We start from the raw sequence: 23,407 nt of genomic DNA, 5'->3' as shown, positions 1-23,407 counted from the left end.
TATGCAACTGTCACTGGTCGAATATTTTGATACACGTTGTTTATAATGCTTATATACTTCTTCTTGAAAACAATATTACTTTTTATGTTTTTTATATATTAATTTCCAATAGATATCGCTAATTTGTTTAGTGGAAAAGTTATGGAAATAGTAGCAGTGACGGAAGAAAAAAAAAATTATTGCCGCGCCTCTTCACCAAACCTGCAAGACCAAACATCCCAACCTGAAACCATCCGAGTATTATTCTATACGAAGAAATTCAAAACTCATTCAAACAGCAAATAATATTTTCCGATCCATAATTAGTGCACAAGGAAATATGTCCAGCCACCGCGCGTCAAACCCTTCGCACCGAGGAGCGTCTACTGTCGCGCGAAAAATCCCATAGATACGAAAACAACGTACCATTTATCGTATCAGAATGAGGACCAAGTCCGCCAAGCTCCCGTAAAGCCAATATTGCCCGTCAACAGCATCAGTTTGCCCCAGGACAAGCTGCCGAGCGACACAACGAACAAATTAAGTTATCTGCCGGTATGCGGGATTTACAAGGCAGAGCCCATCCTTCCTCGCCCAAGGTTTGCATGTGGAAACGTTTCGGTTGAAAGAAGAAAAGAAAGAAAAAAATGCAATTAATTCCCACTGTCGACAGACTGCGCCCGCAGCAGGGCACCATGGAGTGCCTGACCACGATTAGAAAGGACTTTGAGCCGAAATACGCGTCTCGGCCGGAAATGATAGTACCTTGCGGCCAAATAAGGACGAGCAAGGGCGCCTTCAGCGGAAAAACGACCACTTTGCTGTCGTACATGAACCCAGGCCCGGTAGAGACGGTCCCGAGTTACAGGCCCAAGATGAGGTACTGCCAGCCGTCCCAGCCCACTGCCACGGAGACCACGCAAAAACTGAGCTACGTACCCCACGAGATGGCCAAGAAGGAAAAATACCCCTGGGCTCGAAAACCCGTCTACAGGTGAGTCGAAAAAGATGCGGTCGAACGAGAGAGCCAGCGAAATTAACGTGGTGCGTATATAGAGCCCCGGAAGTCGCGATGCCCGGCGAAACGACGTACAAAAAAACCTACCTCGAGAGCAAGTCCCTGCAGAGGGATCTGCCGATACTGCCAAAGGACGCGGGCGTACTGCCGAGCGGGACGGAGTTTGTCAACGACACGGTTTACAGGGAGAGCTTTCTGCCCGCGTCCGCGGAACCGGTGGCTCCATTCCTCCCGAGTCAAAACATCACCCTGTCCGACAAGAGAATGACTTGCGTCACCACAAACGAGGTAGGGGAAAAACGCCGCGTTGGTGCACATATGGTACAAAATGAAATTACAATGAGAGTCGATCGGTCGCCGAGAAGCTGAGCTACAAAGCCGTCGGGGGTGAGAGGCGGAAACCGATAATGCCGCGCAGTAAGAAAATACTGTGCAACGCGGGCTCGATGCAGAACGAGACGACCAATCGGGAGGCCTTTGGCCCGAAAATCGCTCAGCCTCCCAAGGCGATCAAGCCCCGCGGAAACATTCACTCGCGCGATCTATCCCTGATGGAGACCAAGACGGTGACGGCCCTGTCGTTCGCCAAGCCCGGCCCCGTTCCTCGGCTGCAGAACTACAAGCCGATCGCGAAATACTGCAAGTACGCACGAATCAGCAGATGTGTACTCTCTGTATTATATAGACACTGTTTCGAAAAGTATTGGGATGAATGGAGGGAGGTGCGGGTAAACCGATTTCCATGATTTGCAGACCAGATAGCAAGATAGAGGATGAGACGATCAGTAAGATGTCGTACCCGCGGTGGTCGATCGGGCCGAAGGAGGAGCTGCCTTGGGCCCAGAAAGGGCAGTACAAGTCGCCGAAGGACGCGATGCCGACTAGTACGGTGTATCACATGAGCTTCCCGGCCCCGGGGTACTACGTCGAGGAGTGCGAAGGCTGTGAATCCACCAAACCTTGAAGTTGCAAGCTGACGGACTTACAACATCAATCATTACAATATTATTATTCATCATCACGTTTATTTTTTTTATTTATTTATGTTCTTTTTTCCTTTACTCTCTGAAACTCATGTGTTGTATTTACTTTTTTTCCGCTGACGATTTAAATTATACCTGGTGGATGAAATAATTTTTCTTTCATTAAAATTGCTTGGTTGTTTCAAGAACAAAAAGTGTGGATGGGCTGATAATAAAGAAGTAACTGAATCATCGACTTACTGACCTCTTATTAATTTTTTTCATCATTCAAACAAAACAAATAATCTAGGGACGATACACGTACACTAAATACATTCATTAGCAAGTACATGGTTTTTCATGGCGATATTGCGGTACCCCTTATTTTTCATTTATAATATCATCTCCCAACTTTCCGTCTATTGTATATGTATGAATACTAAATAACTACGATATCTACGATACCTGCTTTGCAAAAATTTAAAAATTTGAAATGATAAGTATGAGGAATAAAAAAAAAAAAAAAAACTAATGGTGTCAATTTTTTCGCCGTCATACACCTACAAACTGTAAGCACCAAAATATCTTTCATAAGCATGTACGGTGCAAAGTTTCAACTGAATTGATTGCTAGATGGTATTTGCAAACCATATTTTTCAGTTTTTACATAAAAATTATTTTAATTGAATTATTTTGGAATAGAGAGGATGGATATGCGTTCATCATGAAAAAAGTAACAATATTTGGATTTCTCTGCGTTAAATTTTTTTATTTCTTTATTTATTTATTTTTTTTATTCAAACGCAACTGATCCGTGCACAAGTATTACAGTACATGTTCATTTACACATAAATCGAGTTTTAATGCAGAACTCATGTATATATTCAATATTCTCATAGGATTCGTTGTGTACTTGAAAAGTAGAGCAAACAATGAATTTTTCCGTCGCCAAAAATAATAATAAATTTGAATCCTTTATAACAAAGCCATTTTTATATAATACTTTTGTTTTTGGGTGAGTATATATATACACGGCGTATTTCAGTTGACGAATTCGTTAATAGCTCTCAAAGTTTAATGCGCTTGCCTTTAAACAGTGCGATACCGATATACTTGACTTATTTTTTATATGACTTGCATGAAAAACGTGTGTATAATAGTGTATAACAAAGCTTTGCAATTATCGTCCCGAATTATATTGCACGTAACATGGGATTCTACTTTTTTTTTTTTTTTTTTTTTTTTTTTTAAGAAAACTCTACCGTCACACAGACACTTATCTTCGCTCTTCTTCAAGTCAAATTGTTCATTAGCACGATTATAACTACGAATTTGAAAAATTTAGTTTAAAAACTAAAAAAAGCTTTAGATAACTCTATCTACTGAAACATAATTATGGTTTCCCTCTGACGATTTGCAAACCACTCAACTCTTACATTATTTACTTACTTAAATTTTTCGGTTCGGAGCCTCTAGGCTTTGATTTATTTGTTAAGTAAACAGTGCGAGTTGTATTGTACTGTACATACAAACCCAATACCCACGATTTCTCCTTTACCATCATTACGTTTGTTTATTATTCTTTTTTGTTTAAATGCACAACCAAAAATTCTTAACATTACCAACAGGCATTTCTAAAATTTATATAACAAAGTAAACGCTAGAGTTTAATGTTTGTTCGTTGCCTATTTTATAATTTCAAGAGATAAAAAAATTCCACCTAAGGCACATCCACGTTCTTTCAACATAATTGCACTGCACGATTAGATAAAAAAATGTATTTTCCCTTGTGATTTCTATAAATCTTACTTCTATTTCATTACAATAGTTTTCATAGTAACAAGAAAACAAATCTAAATTCTCTTAAAATTCACCAAGTAGTAAATTATGTTCTGCAGCTGTTTAACTATGAATATGTAAACACATATTCTGTATGTACATACATTAACACGCGGATGTTTTATTGACTACACGTAAAAATACAGCCATGTTTCGTTAAACATCAATTTTAAATAGTCAAACTATTAATCATCATACATGTATGTAATATATAAACTGATATTTTTACGTTATTCATGTCGTAATTATCTTATTTGTGACACATGTATGTTGATGTAAATCATTAGAGTTTTTTACATTAAATCTGCGCGTAATAAATATATGATTTCACGAGTCGACGCGAAAGAAATAAAATATAACTCATTAGATTAACGTCAATTAGCTAAAATTAAATCACATTAGCAACCGCGAAAAAAAATTCTTATTACAATAAAACTAAAATAAAACAAACGCTTTTGTTGTTGTTGTTGTTTTAATATAGATTTTATGATGAGCGAAAAAGAATTCCCCGAGTAAACCTCAGTAAATATTGCACGTTTCTCAGGTAATAAGCAAAGTCTTTACGCTCGAGGTTCGACTAACAAAGCTGAAAAATTCTATTAGGTTTCGTTAAATATTACAAATAAAGCACACTTATTTTTTAACAACAGACACAATTCTCTTTTTTTTTATTTGGCATGAGTATTAAAATGCCATTCACGTGGTAAATTAATTTGTAAGGATATAATTTTCTACCGAGACTCTAATCTGCCAAGTTGTAGATTAAGGAGGAAAAAAAAAAAAATTCGATGACTCGAGTACATAGCATAGATGCAGAAAAAGATAAGAGCAATGCTTCCTCAATGTTTTTTCTGTAAACTATGAACAAGGACGAACACATGAGCTTCAACAAATATATACTGTAAAAATTACGAAAAATGCTTCTTAATAAAATAGTCTGATTGATAGTAGTCCCGAAAACGGTTTCTGTCTAATCTCATTTATGACCACCCATCGGCTGGCTAAGCCATACGATCGCGAGCTCACCTACTTTATAGTGTTCTTATTTTTTAGTGCACTTACTGAGGCTTGGCATTGTACGGCTGCATGAACTCGGAGAAATTTCCAAAGTTGTTAAGCTGGTCCAAGTTGAGGTTTTCATCGATGGACGACAGATCGTTGTGGCCCATCAGCTCGACGTAGTCCATATCCGCATTTGTCCGTACTGACTGGCTGAGGCCTGGAGCGTAGCTATTGCAACAAAAATAAAACACACAACTCCAATCACTGGCAATTCTCGATTATAGGGAACTTTTTTTTTCTTTCTTGTCCTTTTTTAGTTTCAAATGATATTTTATTCAAGCAGAGCGTACATGGGAGCAAAGAAATGAAATAAAAAAATTGAGTGGTCAACTACTTGCGTGGGTTCCAAGATTCCCGTGACCGATATTAATTTAGCCAAGTAGCCGGTACAACGCGACTTTACGTCTGCAAGCAACCACAAGTTTAAGCACAACAATCTACCAGCTAATTGTGAGACGAATCGGTAACTTTATGCCAACTGTGCTGCGAATGACAAAAATTTTTCTCCGTTTATTGAATAACATAAAAATTTGAAAAAAGTTGATTTCACATCAAAGTAGGTAAATAACGCGGTCATTAAACACCAAGTCCAAAGCTAAGACAACTTATCATTTGCAATAACAAAATTAGTAAATGAATCCATCAAGTCCAACAAAAGTTATAGAAATAGCTCGATGTTGCCGATGTATTAGGTGATTCGAGATGAGCTTTGTAAATAAATTATTTTGGATCGTTTATCTCTACTCGATTGCCAGTCAAGATTTGAGTAACGAGTAGTGATTGGAGTTGCGTTTTATTTTTATCTGCAGTGAGCGTATTTTTAATATTTGATTGAAATACCAATGATATACATATATCTGTTGGTTTAAAAAGTGTGGTTGTACCGGCTTGCTCCAGGCCTGTGCCTCATTTATCATTTAATGATTCGTCGTGAAACAAACATTGTAAATCCGAATTGACTTTTTTTCTTATATGTATGAGATTGTAATTGGAAACGGAAAATCAGACGATGACGATAATGAATTTATAGGATAGAAAATTGATTCGTCAAGGTGATGTTGTAAAAATGATGTTTTAGGTTCTTGAATGTGATTCAAGTTGGCTGTCCAACTGATGGAATTTATAAAAATTGACGTAAATTTCTAGGCTCTTGATAAATTAGTACTTCGATATTGATATTTTTGGTCTCATTGTAAAAATTTATTTAACGTTGATAATAAGATATATTCAGCTTATAAATTATAAAAATTAATTTAAGTAAACATTTTTTTTTCATTTTGAAAATAAAATTAAACCGGAAATAATTTTATATTATAATCACAGTTCAAAGTTTCTTATTTTCCATAGAACTTTTAATCAGATAAATGGAAAATACAAGTCTAAGAAAAAATAAATGTTATTAACGAATAGTCATAAACGTATGATCGAACACAATTTTCATAAAAAATTTGGTTTTTGAAATGACAATAACCTAAAATATTGTCGATTTGTTTAATAATTTTAGAAAAGTGTAAATATTTAATAAAAATCCATACAAAATTGATGATTCCATAATCCATGACTATGAAAAATGCGTGGGAGTATACTTACATTTACAAAAAAAAAAACCATCATAAGTGAGAGAATACTGATACAGTACTTGGATAAATGTTTATAGTTATGAAGTTGCGCAAAGTTTTCATCACTATATAAAACGAATAAATTTTGAGATCGTTTGGTTATTAAACTATTTTTGCCAACATCTCATTCAAAAAATTTTCCATACATCAAGGGATGTTTAAAAATATTTCATTCAAATAGATAAAATTTAAAAACATGTTAAAGTATACATATGACTTTACTAATAAATCATTGCTTTTGTAATAAATCGAAAATTCACTCACTCAACAAGTGTCTCTCTATACCTTAAATTAAAAATATTTTTAAACAAGACAAAAAATCTAACCAACAAAGTCCATATGTCACTGTTGGGAGCATCAAAATAAAATTTCACACAACCAGCTGCACGTTCATCAAGCTGGTTGGGTAAATTTGGAAAGATTAGCACCTGATGTCGCAGTCAATGCTTTGAAAGCAAACATATCTTTCGTCAACATTTAAATTAAAATGTTACTCGAGAAGAACTTTAGCGCATCTTCATATGTACCCATGATAATCAGACATTCAGTTATGCATATGTAAGGGGCTCATTTTTGTTTCTGTTTTTTTTTTTTTTTTGTTTTTTTTTTCATATTTTTCTTTCCTAGTATTTCAGTTCTTAGATCCAGGACACTGACCTAGAGGCAACGGATGGCGTATCTCTCGTAATAGATGAATCCGGACTGTGAGCCTGAAACATGTTAGGTGTTGAGGGATAGCTGCTTCCAGGACCACCTTGCCCGTTGCCGATACCAATGACAGAAGAATGCGATGGCGTCTGACTACCCATGACGGGTGCGGACCAGCCTGGAACGTGTGTGACCAGGAATGGCTTCACGTACCCATTGGGGCAAGACTGGCTTTCTACTTTAGAAAATAAAATTGGCTAAATTAATCAAAAGTAGTACGCTTTTGTATTAATAAACACAATTAATATGCTCATTACTAGGACAAGAAGTGTTACTATAATACACATAAAATAATATGCCCGACAAATGTCCATTTTTAAGCTATGCAAGCTTGCATTTCGAGCTCTGTACTAAAATTAAAAAAAAAAAAAAAAAAAGTAGACTCTGTACGACGATTTTGGAGCCTTGAAAAATTGAAAGTATATAACACAGCATAGGGGAAACGGTGAGAAATTACATGCCAGACCTCATTTATATTTTCTTCAAGGTTAGAATAATATAATAAAGTTTTCCGTCAAGGTGGGTAAAAAATTATTAAAAATACATTTATTATTAATATTTACCTGTATATGGTGTATAATATTTTGAGAAAGTTGGATCTTTCGGCAAATCAGGATATAGATAAGCCAAATGATGCAAATCTGAAAGTCTATCGGCTAAACTTCGTATCGCAAAATCTTTACTCGTGAATGGCTGCAGCATGAAAACTTCTGGACTTTGTTCTGTAAATAGTAAAAAAAATCATCATGAGTGTTGTAGTCCGAGCCAACAGTGGACTACCGTTAAAGCATCAAATGACCTCCAACCCAAGCAATTGTAACACCACCGAGTTCAGAATCCGAAAACCTCATAAGGAAAGTTCCATTTGGGCAATTCGACAACATTTCTTCGGCCTGTTTTTTCCGCACAAAGCCTAGAATGTATCCGTCGTTCCAAGGTCCACGTAAATGTTCGCGTGTAAGCTTCATGACGGAATAAAACCATTCCCAAAAAGTAAAATTCCTTTCTGGCAAAGGTTCCTTACAAAATTGTGCCCAACTTAACAACAAATTTAAATAATCCTGGCAATTCGTGCCATTATTGCGGAACGCTTTTTCAGCTAGGAACCGCAAGTTGTCGTCAGTGAGCGCTCGATTGGTCGCTGCCTTAAACTTGACATTAAGAGCCTCGGCTACTTGATGCCATGGCACTTTCTCCGGTACTGCAAATGGCACCCGACCTGGTTCCGCAAAAGCATTGTCCCACGTCACGGTCGCCCATGCATGAGGCTCTTGGTTGCCGTGTACTATGACCACAACGGGCAAACTCAGCGTCCATACCTAACGGTAAAATTTATTATAAATATTTGTAAGAAACTTGCATGTCCAAGTGGTAAAATAAAAATTATTTTGACAATGTTTCGAACCTGGAAGACGAGCTCACCACCACCTACGCTGAATTGCGACTGAAAAAGAAGAGAGAACTTTTCGTCCATGACGGACTCGGTTCCCTTCTTCTCAGCTCGCTTAATTTTCTTGAGTTGCATATTGCGAAAACTGACAGAGAGTTGCCGCGTAGCTTGATGGTACTCCATGGTGCCAGTATTGTTCAAAATTTCACCGCTAGCCTCACCTTTGTTGGCCATTTTGTCACTTTTGAGGAGCGAATTTGCCTGAGCTTCACTGATGATGCTGACTTTCACTTGTGGTGGTGTCATGTGCACGTTGAGCTTGCCACCCACGAGCAATCTGACAGTGCTCGTGAAACGAGTATTCGTTTTCATTACCTGCGGTGGCTGTTTTTCAATGATGAAAGTGCTTGTTACCAAAGAGCTAAGTAGCTGCGTGACTTGAGCATTCAAATTTGGTAGTATGTCCTGAACTCCAGCAGGTTCGAGTGTAAATCTTTGCTTGAGGCGTTCAACTTCTTTGACCTGCTGTCGATTTAACCAAATTAACTCGGCTAGAGTTTCGCACCACTCCTGAATGGCATCTAAATTATTTATGAAATTGGCACCATTTCCTGCCAACTGTTGATCTCTTTTCCACCTGTATTGGTACAAAATTTTTTTTTTTTATTGAATAGCTCTAGGAGAAATATTGAAAATATAGTAGTAAATACAAAATAAAAAGGTAAAACTCATGAAATAAAAAATAGAAAAATTCAAGTTAATTGTTATATACCTGATAAGCTCGTCATCGAGAATACGAGCTTGCAATACGTGAAGCTTGCTTATAGTATCTTTTAATTTTTCAGCGAGTGTCAGACGCAATTGCAGCAAAGTCGTCACCTTGTGATTCAAATGCTGTTCTTGTTGTTCTTTTTGCCGACGAATTTTTTTCTCAATGTCGATAGTGTGCTGCGTTTGTGGTTGTGAAGAAATACTTTGTAAGTGAACATTCAGCTTTGTACACTCGTGATAGGCAAGAGCAAAAGACTCTTGCTCTTGCTCCATTTTTCGCAAGTCCTCGCCTGTCTCTTGAGTTCTGCGCCTCAGGGCCTCCAATTGCTGAGCAATTTCGGCTACCGAGTCACCCATCATCAACCCTATTCTGCTGCCAGGCATGTTCATCAGAACACTGCCAGGTTGCTCAATCTGAGATACGAGGTTTAGTTCCGTAGCCAGACAATGTCTTATTATTTTGAAGAGACTCGTCGGATTAGGGCTGTACCTTTGCTACAAGAATTTTAGAGGATTTTACAGTCGATTCCAAAAAAGATTTCAAGTAATAATTTAGTAACTCAAACTTACGCGAAAATTCTTGGCTGCTTCGATTAGCTTTAATTTAGTCAAGAAAAGATCTTCCGTATTTAATGTAGATGCTTTGGTTTCCAACTCTTGTATAAAAGATTCCACTAGATTGGCGATATACTGCTCACATTGCGGATTGTCTGGTTCGATATCAGCCCTGAAATCATTTTAAAAATAGATTTATTTTTACAGAAAGAGATTTTTTTTCTTTTTTTTTGTCCCAACTTTCACTAATACCACTCTAAACAAGACATACCACATTTTTTCTTCGATCCATGTCGATAAGAAATGACGAACTTCGATCGGAAAATGTTCTCCATAGACCGACCGCACTTTTTGCAGCGCCTCGGGAGGCAATTGTTGGGCTTTTGCCCACAGAGCCATCTTTACGAATTTTTATAATTCTGGCTGAAAAAAATTTCAATTACGTTTAAAGGGTAACAATAAATTATTCAATTTGATTCAAAGAGTATTGACGCATGACCATAAAGAAGCGCAATTGTGGCCTGCTAAAGTACTATTATTGTAAACACTTTTTTTTTAAGCCTAATTACTATTTAGTAGTTGTATATGGGATATCTGCAAATATTTATTATTTACAATTTAATCGTTGATACAAGCTGTTTATGAATTAGCTCAGTTTTAAAACAATATTAGCATAATAATGCAAGATTTAAGCGCCAATGAAAAATTAATTATCAACACAAGTAAATTTCTAGATAAACTTTGATGATGTATGGGTAATTGATGCATTGATTCAAACAGCTCGATTTCGATCGAATAAAGAAATCTTAATTTAAATTGACGCGAACGAATTCTAGAACCCTATGTTCGAAATACAGATTTATAAATGTACTTATTGCGCATACAAGCTTGCGCGAGCAATGTTCACATACACACGCACACACACACACACGCAGCAGACACGAGCTCGAATACTTTGAAAAAAAAAAAAAAAAAAAAAAAAAAAAAAAAAAAAAAAATTGTGTATTGCGAAATACTGATTGGGGTGCAGTAAAAAGAAAATCAGAACAATGAAAGAAGAAAAAAGGAGCAGCACACGAAATTACATACCGCCACTCGCTAGAGAGAGCACAAAACTCCGAAATCGAAACGCTTCCGAGAATCGGCTTGAAAATTGAGATGTATATAAACTAAGGCACTCACGAGCGCTTCTTTTTTTTTTTTTTTTTTTCAGTGCAAGTACGTAGCAAAACCGGGTGTTGTAAAAATTTTTTTCATTTATTCGCTGTCTTCCTTCTTGCAGTGTCATACATGCACATCAGCGAAACAGAATACTTAACTTTTTTTGTTTTACATTGCCTCGAAAAAATGATTATAATACATGGTATACTTTAATAACTCGGCAGAATGTGCGAAAATCGGCAGCGCGCGGAGGCAAGTGACGCGTGTAGCAAATACCAATGGCATTACGAAGAAAAATACAGATGTATGTATTATATACACTGTTACAGCAGCAAATAAGCTATTCGAGGGAGAGAGTGAGTATATATAAGTATAATGTAAGCGAGAGTGGACGGTGTACTTGTACTTAAGTGTGCAGAATGAAGGAGTCGTCGGAGTCGGCATTCGGCAAGCGAAAAGAGTATATGAAAAGGAGGGGGAGAGGAGGGCTAAGGAATACGATCGTGTAAAAACTGGAGAATCTCGTACACGTATACCTGTATGGTATGGTATGTACTACGCACGTGTATCATGCGCGTATATTTATATATATATGTATATATGAATCCATGTACTTGAGTATCGAAAGATTGAAGCAAGCTCAATGTATGTAATTGTATGTACTTCTTGCGCGACCGTGCCAAGTGTAATTTTCAATTTTTCTTTAATAAGCTCACTCCTTCTTCGAAAAAAATTTACAAGTAATGATTGTAGCAGGTTCAGATATGCGTTGCGCGTGAACGTGTGAACTGCATACGTGTGATGGATAATTAGCAGATAAGAACAAAATGAAGGTGAAAGGGAGGGAAAGAGTTCTCCATTGCCGGCAATGTACATTTATTTATATATACAGTCATCGGCTTCCATACCTACGACTTGCCCATCACTCCCATCAGGAGAGCGAGCACCGAGCACGCACGCGCCAACATCACGCACAACTCGCACAAGCAGAGCACACGTTATACGTACAGATATATAGATAAATGTGTATATATACATATATATTCTTATCTATTTTTCTCTTTTCCGCTTTGCCTATCCGTATGTATATCTATAACATCGTTCAAGCATATTGCGTGTTTGTTCCTCGACTTGCGGCTCTATTTTCAGCAGCGCACCCATCGAATAAACGAATGCAAACAAACAGAGCCCGCATTTATGTATTATACACTAGACTGGGGGTTTTACCGCGAGAGAAGAGACAGGCTCGAATGAACAAGAACCGGTCGGACAATAAACGATCGAATATGAAAAACGAGCTCTTGATATGTAAATATACAATGTAAGCAAAAAAAGTGACGACTCACCTCTTTACTGGCGATAACCTTAGTTCCGTAAGCGAGGACTAAGAAAGGAAAATCCGTGGTCTCGTCGTATCGGACGCTTGGAGCGCCCTTGGACCTCTTTACCTCCTGTTGACCAAAACTTCCGGCCTATTACTGCCGCCGGAGAGATGCAATGAACCAATGTACCTAATGATGGATCGATATCGATCGCCGTCCGACGACTCTGAACTGCAAATGATAAGTCGTCGACTTTTGGCGCGCGCACGCATACAACAACAATCCGTACAATAACGCCGCGTAGTGTCAATATTGAAACCTGTGGTCCCAGTTTTCGACGTCGTTGACTCTGCGGCAATAGACTCAATTCTAATGAGGCACGCGTGTAAGTGGACAAATGGAATCCAGAAGCTCGGAGACGTAAGCGGATCGTCTGCTTCTTCCAGCCCATCCGAGGAGGGTTGATTCGTTGACTGATGACCGCGACGCGAAAGAGAGCCAACGCTGCAAACTTGCAAATAAGTGAGCCAGAGGGGAAGAAACACGCGGAGAAAGTGAGGCGACGTATCTCTTTCTCTCTTGGTTGGTAGGTAAATAGGTACGTATATCTATACTTGGGTGCGTATATTATAGGTATATTTGTCCGAGTCCGTTCTCCCGGCGCGCGTGTGACTGCGAGAATATCTCGCAAGTTTCAAGTATCAACTGGGAGTATATAGTACTACCTACTGCACACGCGAGCGGGAGCTATCTCTATACGCCTGCCTGCGCTAGACCTGATGTTTGTATGCTAACCAAGGGGAAAAGAGAGAGAGCTACCGCCAGCAGCAGCGTATTAGAGTGTGCGGCCCAGGCCGCGCGCGCGGCGGGAAGGAACCGATTCTCAGAATTTCGTATCGTAAACGGCAGCGCCGCTCCGGGGTGGGAGTGCACCACGTGACCGAGAGAAACAAATGCGCCTCTCTGGCCAAATCCACAACGACGTTGCATTTTTTTCCCTGATGTATAAGTAGGTACAAGTAGATGCTGCGTTATGTAGGTATAGCCCTTGTTTATCATCACTTTATTGAGAGTGAGAGTCAAAATTAATGTCAATGTGTTTCGTCCCACCCGCACGATATACTTATGCAGTTCACTGAATATCGTGATCCTTATACTTGGAATTTGGAATACATTTTAATGCACATAAATAAATATACGTTTGAGCGCACTTACGCCAACACAGTCATATACATTTGTCTCTCTCTTGCAGTTTGTTTGAATACATATTGTGTAGTTTCTGCATTAAAAACTAAATTTCAATGGCCAATGCACTCCAAAATTTTCGAGTAGCAAGTAGATTGACGTTTGCTTTAAATTCATTGTTGCTCGAACTGAAGGTGATAAGAATATATATACATTTCACCTTATCGCCCTTGGCTTGGCGTATGAATATAGCCTGGAAGGAGTGAGAGAGAACAAACATGAGAGATAGTTACTGATTGATGGTCAATTACCACCAATGAGATAAACATGCGCTCGTCCACCATTTGTTGCAACGTACAAAATAATACACATGTATGTATATTCCTAAAAGCTTTTGCAACAAATTGCGCAGTTCACTGGATATGTATTAATTTATGCTATGTTGTAAACAATAATGCAACCACGTAATCAGTAGGTAGAAGAAGAAAAATGCTTTTTTCGGTAAATGTGGGGAAAAACACATAATCTAAAATTTTTTACGTAAGTACCACGGGTACGATACAGTACATTTTTTGACCGTGGGACGCTCGTTTTTTAGCTTCCGCTAAAATGCTCTGTGTCCGGAGACATTAATTCAAACACGAGAGAGCGCTGTAGGCTCTTGAAAATCTACCAATTTATATTGCGTCCTTTGTGTCGTTATGTATACGATTATTGGATCTCGTTAACAACACTAAAATCCTTAAAAAGTTGTTGCCCTGTGAGTTCGAATGTTGTTTACGTTGAGAAAAGAAAAAACAAAAAACACTAAAAAACTTTAAACATCGGTGTCTTTTCGTGCCAGTTTTAGCAGCCAGATAGCTACCTTGAGAACATCCGGAAAAAACATCTGGCAGCCGGATGATGCAAATTTGGTTCTCTGTACCATGAGATGAAAGCTAAGTATCTATTATTGTTTGGCTTACAACTTGTTTTTCCCACAAACATTATCGATAAAGCTTCTCATGACTTCTATCCCTCGTACTCGGTTAAATCTTACATTTTCAGTTAAAGTTTATCTTTTCTTTCTCCTTGTAGTACTTAATTACAGTATTTGGAAATCACACAAACTGGAGTTTTCAAAAGTCTTACATTTAGTACAGATAAAAAAAAAAAAAAAAAAAAAATACATTTACGGGTTGAAATAATTCTGAATTGTAATGGTTGTGAAAAAAATGCAATCGGTGCTGATAAAATTTTGTCTTAAACTAAAAAATGTTCAAAGTACAGGGATTGTCGAGTTTTTCCGTGTCGTTAAGCAGTAATTAAAGCCCTGCATATACATCGGCCACGGATTGTTGCTGTACATAAACACAATCTAACCGATAAGCTTCCGTTAATTATTAATTAATGCTCGTAATATTTGGTCTCCTTTGTTCCTTTATCTAATATTGTTTCGTGATATAATTGTTACTTATATACGGGCACGCGTATCCACACACGGACGTGCGCAATCTCGGTAATCTTTTTATCGATATCGATCACTGCAAAGTCAATCCCACGTAAATTAAGTATTTCGGTTAGGAAAAAAATCAATGCAGCCATTCTCAAAAGAGCCCATGGATTAGGTTTATGTTGTTAAATTAACTGCATAACTGTTGCGTAGTGAGCTTAAACACGCAACGCATGCGCATTCGCGTACGAAAAAATCGGAGGGAGCATCGTTGCGGCGGGGTGGGATAAATAATAGCATGATCGAAAAAGAATGCAATAATATAAGGTGTGTGTTTTTGTAATACATGGGAAACCCTTCTGCGACTCTTCAAAATCGACACCATGTATCAATACATCTCAAACAGGGATTTTTTTTTTATTCATCAATATGTTGGTGACTTGAAATGCGTAGGAATCAATCAAGCATCGAAGTGGTAAAGAAAGAAGAAAAAGTCGTCGAGAGCTTCTTATAGCAAATGCGCTATACTTATACACGCAAAGATGTAGAAAAGAGGAGAGATTGGTATTGGTATGGGAGGAGGAGCAGGATGTCAGGGGAGGGAAACGAGAGCGAGAGACGAGATCATTTTCAAGGAATGACGAGCGACAATTAAATATTCGCCGCCTGCACATTGTATTGGGAATAAGTTCCCGTTGTCTCAGTTCTTCCCAATATACACATTTTTCGCATACTCGTGCACATGCACGCATACACCTTATACATTTGGGGTTCACGCATACAAATTACATTGACAGGTAAGTTATCTACGCGCGCATCCATACGAAACACTATTTGCATTACATATATAGTGTGTGTGTGTGTGTGTGTGTTCTGTTCATAGAGAAGAAAAAAAAAAAAGTTTCCCTATTTCTGTTTTTTCCCGTTCATTTAAATAACACGTCATCCTCCTGCCCCTGCTTGCTTCACCTGTTGTGCGTAACGCGGAAAAAAGTGCGCTGCGCGTATACTTATTGTTTGTTTTTGTGACAACTAAAGAACCCCGTATAAGGTCATCCTTCATGATCATGAAATAATAACTTGAAATTTTTTATTACCCATACCATGGAAGAGGTGATCGAGTGAGGTTGAAATTTGTCCATCTCTTTGGTAAAATACTTTTTTTTTTATTGTGTATGACAATAATACATTTGCGAAACTATTAATTTAGTTGGCACAAATCTTTAATAAATTACAATTTGATATTTATACCTACAAGTTATGTTTCATGAATCTCATCAACATAAATACTTTTAGTAATACCAATTTTTTATTAATTCCATACCAAAACGTTTGGTTGAAATACACTTAAGTCCAGTTTTGCCCGCCAAGCGTGCGCAGCCTTTCATATGTATTCATTAAAACAACGATGCTATTATATAGATTAAGCAACAGTTATATAAAAATTCATAAAAATTAAAAATGCTTTTGTTAAGGATTTTTTAAAATTTATACGAGTCAACATGTAAAATACTGAACAGTTTCTTACTTCTTAAAATAGTTTTCTGGCAATGTTATCCATTATAATTTCATGGAATAGAGCATTTTTTTTCTACTTGTATTTAATCTCCCTTACGACTGAAATATTTGAAAGATTTCAAAAAGTTTGAAAAACGCTTTAAATATTTTGTCAAAATTCGTAAAAAAAATTATGTCTACTGATGTGATTCAGTTAATAATGTATAACTGTATGCTGTTTGATATAAAAATGTGTAACAAGTAACTGCGATTGCCATTTAAATTACAGTAATACTATAAAAATGATTTCTAACAACTAGAGGTACTTGAAAATAAGTTTGAATCAATTACTTTGTAAATTACTTAAGGCACTGTGTACGCTCTTCAAGTAATACTCCTCAATATCAGTGGCGGAATGACTAAGGCAGCTGCTCCGATTAAATATGTAGTTGAACTTCCGAGACTCCAAAATGCTAAAGTAATTTTTATTATGTGTTAAAGTACAATTGATAACAAAAAAACATTCATCACCCAAGACAAGGAAAAAAAGGGGCATAATTTAGCCCTAAGCTAAAAAAAGACGATAAATTGTCCCCATCGTGGACACAGACCCGAATTGTCCTTTTCTTTCGCTGATGAACGTAACATAAATATTTCAAATATTTCATACCTATCGAAGTAACAATTGGTCCACAAGCTCTGGCTAAAGCTCCCAATGATCTAAATATTCCTGTTATAACCCCTTTTTGGTTTTCTGGTCCAATACTTGTTACTAATGTCATTATACACGTTACAACTATTGCAGTGGCTAAATATTAAAAAATTATTTTTATAAAAAAAAATTTTTAAATAATTTACATGAAATGTGAAATACTTACAAACTGCATACAAGAAAATCCCAGTACATAGAACTATTACGTTCTCAGCGAGGCCAATGCAAATAAATGATGGAATAACAAGCCATAAGCCCTACAAAATGTATGTATTGAACAGTGCTGTATGTTTATAGTTTGCATACTTGTCTTATGGAGACTTGATAACATCTTATAATTTATTATTAATACGTACCAGTTCCGTCATTTCTTTTGTCTTGTGCTCCGGTATTCGCCTTACCCAACTGCCCTGTAAAACAGCCATTGTCACACCAATCCCCAAAAACATCCAACCCTGTTGCATTCTTGTAAAACCAAATGCGTAATGCGTCAAAAAGGTGAGGGTGAACTCAAGTCCACTGTAGATGAATAAATAAAAAAAGTAAATTCTTCCTAATTTCCGAAGTTTGGAAAGTTCTGAAAAAATGGATAATTCACAATAAAATGTTCTAGACATTTGTAAAATGAGAAAAAAAAAAAAAAAAAAAAAAAAAAAGGTGTACCCAGGACTGATAAACCAGTGGCGCTGTTAAATTGAAACGCATCTTTTGGATTTATATAAGTTAAGGCGCCAGAAATTCCGTGGAGCAGAGATTTTGCTCTTTGATGTACAGGCAAACTTTCCTTCATATTGACGACAACGTAAAACCAATCACACAGTGACAAAAAAAATGCAAACATTGCTGGAAACGCGTACCAATGGCCTTCCCTGCTCCCAATGGATAATCTTGCAAAAGTCGCACCAATCATTGGTCCCAGCACAAATCCAACTGAAAAAGCAATGCCCACCAAAGCCTTGAAAAATAAGTAATGTGATTCAAAGTATGTATTCATATGTATATTTTTTACCTCAACATTATTAATAACTTTTCATGTTTACCATAGATTTCCCTCTAGTTGCGGGTAAAGTAACGTCGCTTATTATTGCCATGGATAAACTAACGTTGCCCTTGCTTATGCCACCTAGTACTCTGGCTAATATGAATAAGCCAAAATTACTAGAAAAAGCCCAGAGTAAGTATGACATGGAAATTCCCGTGAGACACAAAATCATGAGCGGTTTTCTTCCGTAAACGTCAGACAGTGCTCCTACAATCGGTGATCCCAGAAACTGTAAAAAAGAATACAAAGATCCCAAAAATCCTGCAAAAATATACAATTGAATCATGTCATCTGAACAAATTTCAATTTTAATTTTTCTTTTTTTAAATTACACATACCTCCAAATAATACTGAATTAACATTGCTGGGTGCATCGACCAGTGAGCCAAAAGTGTGTACTTTTTGTAAAATCATCGAGTACAAGCCTTTGCCGTTGTCAATTTGCTCGTAGTGATCGAGGAGCGCAGGAAACAGTGGTAATATCATTGTGAAAGCCAGCAGGTCCAATAATAAGGATATAAATACGACCCTGACAGTTTTATTGTCATCCCTCTTTTTGTGTTCTTTCACTCTCGTCCCGTTTGAGTTTTTCACAGCCATAGCGACCGGGCCAAGTGCAGTCCTCAATAACAATGGTACGTTTGAAGCGACGAGTACTTAGCTATAAAAATCAAAATACAAATAAGTGTCATACATCTGGTGTGAAATCTTATGAGAAAAAAAAAACTCTCTCTACTTGGGAGTAAAATTAAAAAATAATGAAAAAAAAGATTACGTACTTACAGGATACGCTTGTCTTGTCGGTGCGGCTGCAGATTCCTGGCAAATGTATATTATGGCATTTGCGTGGCACATTGATTGATGACCAAGCAGCAGGTAATGTGCAGACGTGCAAAGTCGAGGGTACGTACTTATAATACTCACTACAGACAAGACTCAAGACATAAAAGTGGAAGGCAGACTTTCTCCACATCATCATTCTATAGGTATATACCTCCACGACTACACCTGAGCTGGTTTTACAGTTTTGTCCTATATAATGAGCGTATACTTACAGTCCCCTCGAGTATACGGATTACTTGTAGAGTAACAATGTCACACTGCAGCAACGTTTAACGTGGAATAGTAAAACTAGTCTAGCACTTTCAGTATTGCCGCCGTTCTTAGCGAATAATGTGTGTGTGTGTGGGTATATACATGGTATGTATAAAAGAGTATGGGAATGGATAAAACGATATTGGTGAAAAAAGATTGAGGCATAATTTTTCCGTTGATTTAGATAGTAAAATAACAGATTTGTCTTCAACTCTATACAGTAGCTAATGTCACATACTGTAAAATATATGATATCGGTTGAATATTAACCTGAAATTTTCTCATTTCAAAAGAAAACAAATTTTGCCCTCGAATTATACGCTGTAGCTCTAACCGTAACAATTGTAACAATTTTAAACGCGATCTTTAATGAATCGTTGTTGTTTGGGCACAATACACCTCCTACGTGTAATTATACGTAGAATATTAATATTAAGTATATTAGATAAAACGTATTCTTCGTAAGAGGAGCGGCCTACAGTTACAAGTGTAATTTTTAATTAGCAGCTCTGTTCAATAGGAAAAGATAATACTTAAATTGGCTTAATTGTCATTGAACTTGTAATAATAAAAGTAATTTTTATTTGTGGGTCGGTTGAGAAACACTTATCGGCAACACAATTTGAAATCATCTAGATCGATCGCGTAATTCAAAATACAGTTAAGTTATTTACTTACTTAACAAAATTGTTATAACTTATAATCATCCGAATGTCCTTGAGTTTTCTGATTTCTGACCGTTGCACCATCTTGCGCCGAACTAGTGACTATTTTCGCTCTCGTTAATACCTACAATGGGTATTTCGACCTGTGTGAAAAGATAAATATAAATGTTCTAAAAGTTGATAAATTTATGTTAATTGTACTGATTTTACATTAATGGTTTTATATATTAAAACTTTGAAATCATTTAAACTGAGCAACCAGTTTATGGGGACGTACAATTTTTTATTACGTTAATCATGATGATAACGTAATTGCGAGCTCGTAAAATATACCCAAAGTTCTAAAAAAATCTATCTAAAATAACTAATCAACAAACGCAAAAAAAAAAAAAAAAAAAAAAAAAAAAAAAAAAAAAATTTGAAAGCAACAAATTTATATGCTCATAACTCAAGTTATCAAGTACACCACTAGCTAGCGCTAAAGCGGCCTTAGGAAAGGAAAAAATTGAAAATACATTCAATCATCATCCCTTCAACGGTTAACCGTATCGAATTTTGTTGAAAAAAAGTGATTTACGAAGAAGTGTAAATTACAAGTATATTGTTAAAAGAGACATTGGGTTGTTTGACGAAATAAAAATGTTCAAGTATTAGGTAGGTACACGTGATCATCACGTCGTGATGGGGTTGAAAAGGACATAGGAATCGAAGTGCCGACGTGGCCCAGCCAGTGAAGCGAGAAATAGCTCGAACGAAAGAGAGACGCAGAGAGAAGAAGAAAAAAAAGGTATAGAAGCAAGAGAGGTAGAAAAGAAGGGCGCACCCGCAGGCTGTACTTCTGTGTATGTACGCAAGTTCTCGCGGACTTCCGGCGAGGCCCGAGAAAAAAAGAGAAGCTATAGCAACAGTCCACTTCCTCGGCCGAACAAAGATCTTTACAAAGTTCTTTCACTCTCCCTCCCTCTCGACTGCTGCAAAGAGCGTCAATCCGAGAAAGAATGTGGAGGGTATAACAATGTGTGTAGGTACGTACACCATGCGCGCGTATATGTGTATACTCATACCACGTCTATCATTCATATACACGCGAGCTCGATCGTTTTCAAGAGCAATGCAATTTAATACCCTGCAGACGCATTATTTGTACTTACTGCATATTACTGTGCTCCACCATGGATTATGCGGTGTGCTTTTTTTTTACTTAAGCTGTATGCTTATATTTATACCTACTGCTGTTTTCGTTTATAACTGATATAAAAAAAAAAAAAAAAAAAACAATTGTTCGTCCCGGAAATTTCAGTCATCAGTTTATAGGCATGTGTGTTTTACATCCATTTATGGGTTGTAACAAAATTTTGTCGTTACTAGCTATGATTGGCGGATTAATGAGATTCAATCGTTATCGAGATAACAGCCGTAAAGTATTGTTTTTTTTTTCTTTTTCACTTAGAATTTGAAAAATATACTTTTGTTTTCTTTTCCATTGTTTTTTTTTTTTTTTTTTTTTTTTTCGTACGAAATTTCGAAGATGATGGCAATTTAATTTCCAATTACGAATGCGTGTCTCGAATATTTTATCGAGTAGGTATACAAAAATTTACCTTTCACTCAAGTCATTAACCAGAAAAATCTCGACAAGTACTCCGGCAGACGCGGTGACTGTTTCGGGATGTGTTTTTCTCGCAACGCCATTTCTCGGTACAAATGTTTGCCACGACCATAGTATATAATATGGCATTACAAATTTTACGATTATTCGCTTTTCGTCGATACGATATTTTTATCCTTTCGCTGTAGTTCATATATAGATATGTACGCAATACCCCAAGGAAAATGTATACGCTTTTCACCCGAAAACAAAGAAACTCCATGCAGTCTTCAAAGACACGCTAGCCCGAAACGGAAAATAGGAAAAATGCAGACCGACGTGACAAGTGAGGTATTTATTTTCCAAAGAAAATCCACGGTATGGTCGAGCGAGCGAGAGAGAGGCCCAGCTCTCAAAAATCAAGACTCGCGCGGGGGGATATCTGATTTCTAGAATCAAACGAGAAGGAGCTATTTCTCGCGGCGAGGAAGAAAAAAAAAAAAAAAGCGAGGAGTCAACCAGGCGAAATAATGTAAATACGAGAGAGGAGAGAGATGAGGTTCCCCTGGTGTGTGTGTGTGTGTGTGTGTGTGTGTATTCCGGGAGAAAAAAGATTTTCTACCTCGTCCTACATGCGCTACGAGTATATAGTACTTACCGTTATGGCATTTCATTTCGCTGCTCGTCTCCTTTTTCAATCAACCGTGTAATATATATATATATATATATATATATATACAATATCCCATTGTATATGCCTACCTGTATATAAAACACGCGCGGTCTCTTTGCCGATGCAGCGAGCCCGCATGAGTTTACACTCGCTACACACATATAAGTCTCTGTCTCCATCTCGTGCTTCATTTTCTGCTATAATAAAATATACTTGGGTACATTTAAAAATGTATATATATATATATATATATATATATATATATATATATATATACGTATATATAAATTGCAACTTATACTTTACTGGAAGCCATCGAAATCATCGCGATTGTTACTATATATTGTATACTCATACCTCAATCGGATATTTGTTATAATGGTGTAACACGTGGTATACACACAAGTGGAGTGTGTAACGAGGTGTACCGAGTAAGTGTGTATACACGCAGACTATATGTCATTGTATATACTACGTGTTGAAATAAATTCAGCCAATCAATCATCGTAAAAGCTCCAATGCGAATGCATAAAATTTCCACATTAATTGCCGCCAAACCAAATCATTTGCAGTTGGCGAGAGAAACCCGCCCCAAAAATAACACTGCTACCCTGAAAGAATATGTATGACTTGCCCTCTACGTATTTTGTACTACTTGTACCTTATATGTATATACATAGTTTTGAGGGTCCTTGAAATACACATATTATATATATATATATATATATAAAACCCAATATATATATATATATATCACTATAGTACCCTTTCACGAGGGTTATTACCTATGGGATACGAACCACCACTTGCGTTTATTGCTTGCACGACTCCGCATACTTAGTGTATCTACATTTTTACATATAATAATATAGGTCTATAGTATGTAAATATATGTATAATTATATTGTGATTGTCCAAAACATGCATATTATTAATTTGTCTTTTGTTGCTTCGATTAAATCGCAAAAGGTTTGCGAAAAGTATAACATGTTGAGAAACAAATGAGGATATGTAGTACGCAGAGCTTATTTCACTAAAAAAAAATCTGTTAACGATATACTGGACAAACTCTGTTTTGGTAATATATTGTCGTATCATCTTGCTAAAATATATAAACTTGAGATAAATGCAA

The 23,407-nt window shown here is 36.9% G+C and overlaps 3 protein-coding genes across 9 annotated transcripts; 1 reads left to right on the top strand and 2 right to left on the bottom strand.

Moving 5' to 3' along the window:
* Window positions 1-141: 141 nt before the first annotated feature.
* On the top strand, window positions 142-1,969 carry LOC106637994 (uncharacterized). The gene is made up of 6 exons (XM_089589773.1): window positions 142-237; window positions 307-578; window positions 653-973; window positions 1,036-1,285; window positions 1,363-1,640; window positions 1,751-1,969. Exons 1-6 carry the CDS (start codon window positions 142-144, stop codon window positions 1,959-1,961), a joined length of 1,428 nt encoding a protein of 475 aa, XP_089445899.1. The 3' UTR covers window positions 1,962-1,969.
* Stat92E (Signal transducer and transcription activator Stat92E) lies at window positions 1,913-13,141 on the bottom strand. 5 transcript variants are annotated; one of them, XR_016292872.1, is made up of 10 exons: window positions 12,411-13,140; window positions 10,175-10,326; window positions 9,919-10,075; window positions 9,350-9,843; window positions 8,593-9,214; window positions 7,987-8,506; window positions 7,751-7,909; window positions 7,137-7,365; window positions 4,861-5,017; window positions 1,913-1,978 (listed from the first exon to the last, which is right to left on the bottom strand). XR_016292872.1 is itself a non-coding variant. In XM_089589457.1 (9 exons), exons 2-9 carry the CDS (start codon window positions 10,300-10,302, stop codon window positions 4,857-4,859), a joined length of 2,478 nt encoding a protein of 825 aa, XP_089445583.1. In that variant the 5' UTR covers window positions 10,303-10,326; window positions 12,411-13,141; the 3' UTR covers window positions 2,578-4,856. The 5 variants fall into 5 exon arrangements, 4 of the variants coding, with proteins under 4 accessions (XP_089445585.1, XP_089445583.1, XP_014206629.2 ...); XM_089589457.1 differs by lacking the exon at window positions 1,913-1,978 and having other exon boundaries at window positions 2,578-5,028; window positions 7,137-7,362; window positions 12,411-13,141; XM_014351143.2 differs by lacking the exon at window positions 1,913-1,978 and having other exon boundaries at window positions 2,579-5,028.
* A 3,037-nt stretch (window positions 13,142-16,178) lies between these two features.
* Window positions 16,179-19,547, bottom strand: rtet (major facilitator superfamily domain-containing protein rtet). 3 transcript variants are annotated; one of them, XM_014351086.2, is made up of 8 exons: window positions 19,034-19,547; window positions 18,593-18,915; window positions 18,253-18,515; window positions 17,876-18,167; window positions 17,569-17,789; window positions 17,379-17,469; window positions 17,171-17,308; window positions 16,179-16,973 (listed from the first exon to the last, which is right to left on the bottom strand). In XM_014351086.2, exons 2-8 carry the CDS (start codon window positions 18,852-18,854, stop codon window positions 16,885-16,887), a joined length of 1,356 nt encoding a protein of 451 aa, XP_014206572.2. In that variant the 5' UTR covers window positions 18,855-18,915; window positions 19,034-19,547; the 3' UTR covers window positions 16,179-16,884. The 3 variants fall into 3 exon arrangements, with proteins under 3 accessions (XP_014206572.2, XP_014206571.2, XP_023245028.2); XM_014351085.2 differs by having other exon boundaries at window positions 19,038-19,547; XM_023389260.2 differs by having other exon boundaries at window positions 17,171-17,272; window positions 19,038-19,547.
* Window positions 19,548-23,407: the final 3,860 nt, after the last annotated feature.

This window comes from Copidosoma floridanum, unplaced genomic scaffold (genome assembly GCF_036245765.1).
Source record: "Copidosoma floridanum isolate Cflo_tuat_1 unplaced genomic scaffold, Cflo_Japanese_pri ptg000009l, whole genome shotgun sequence".
In the NCBI taxonomy this organism is placed as follows: domain Eukaryota; kingdom Metazoa; phylum Arthropoda; class Insecta; order Hymenoptera; family Encyrtidae; genus Copidosoma; species Copidosoma floridanum.
Note: the sequence above shows the minus strand (reverse complement) of the source record. Positions and strands in the feature narration are given on the sequence as shown.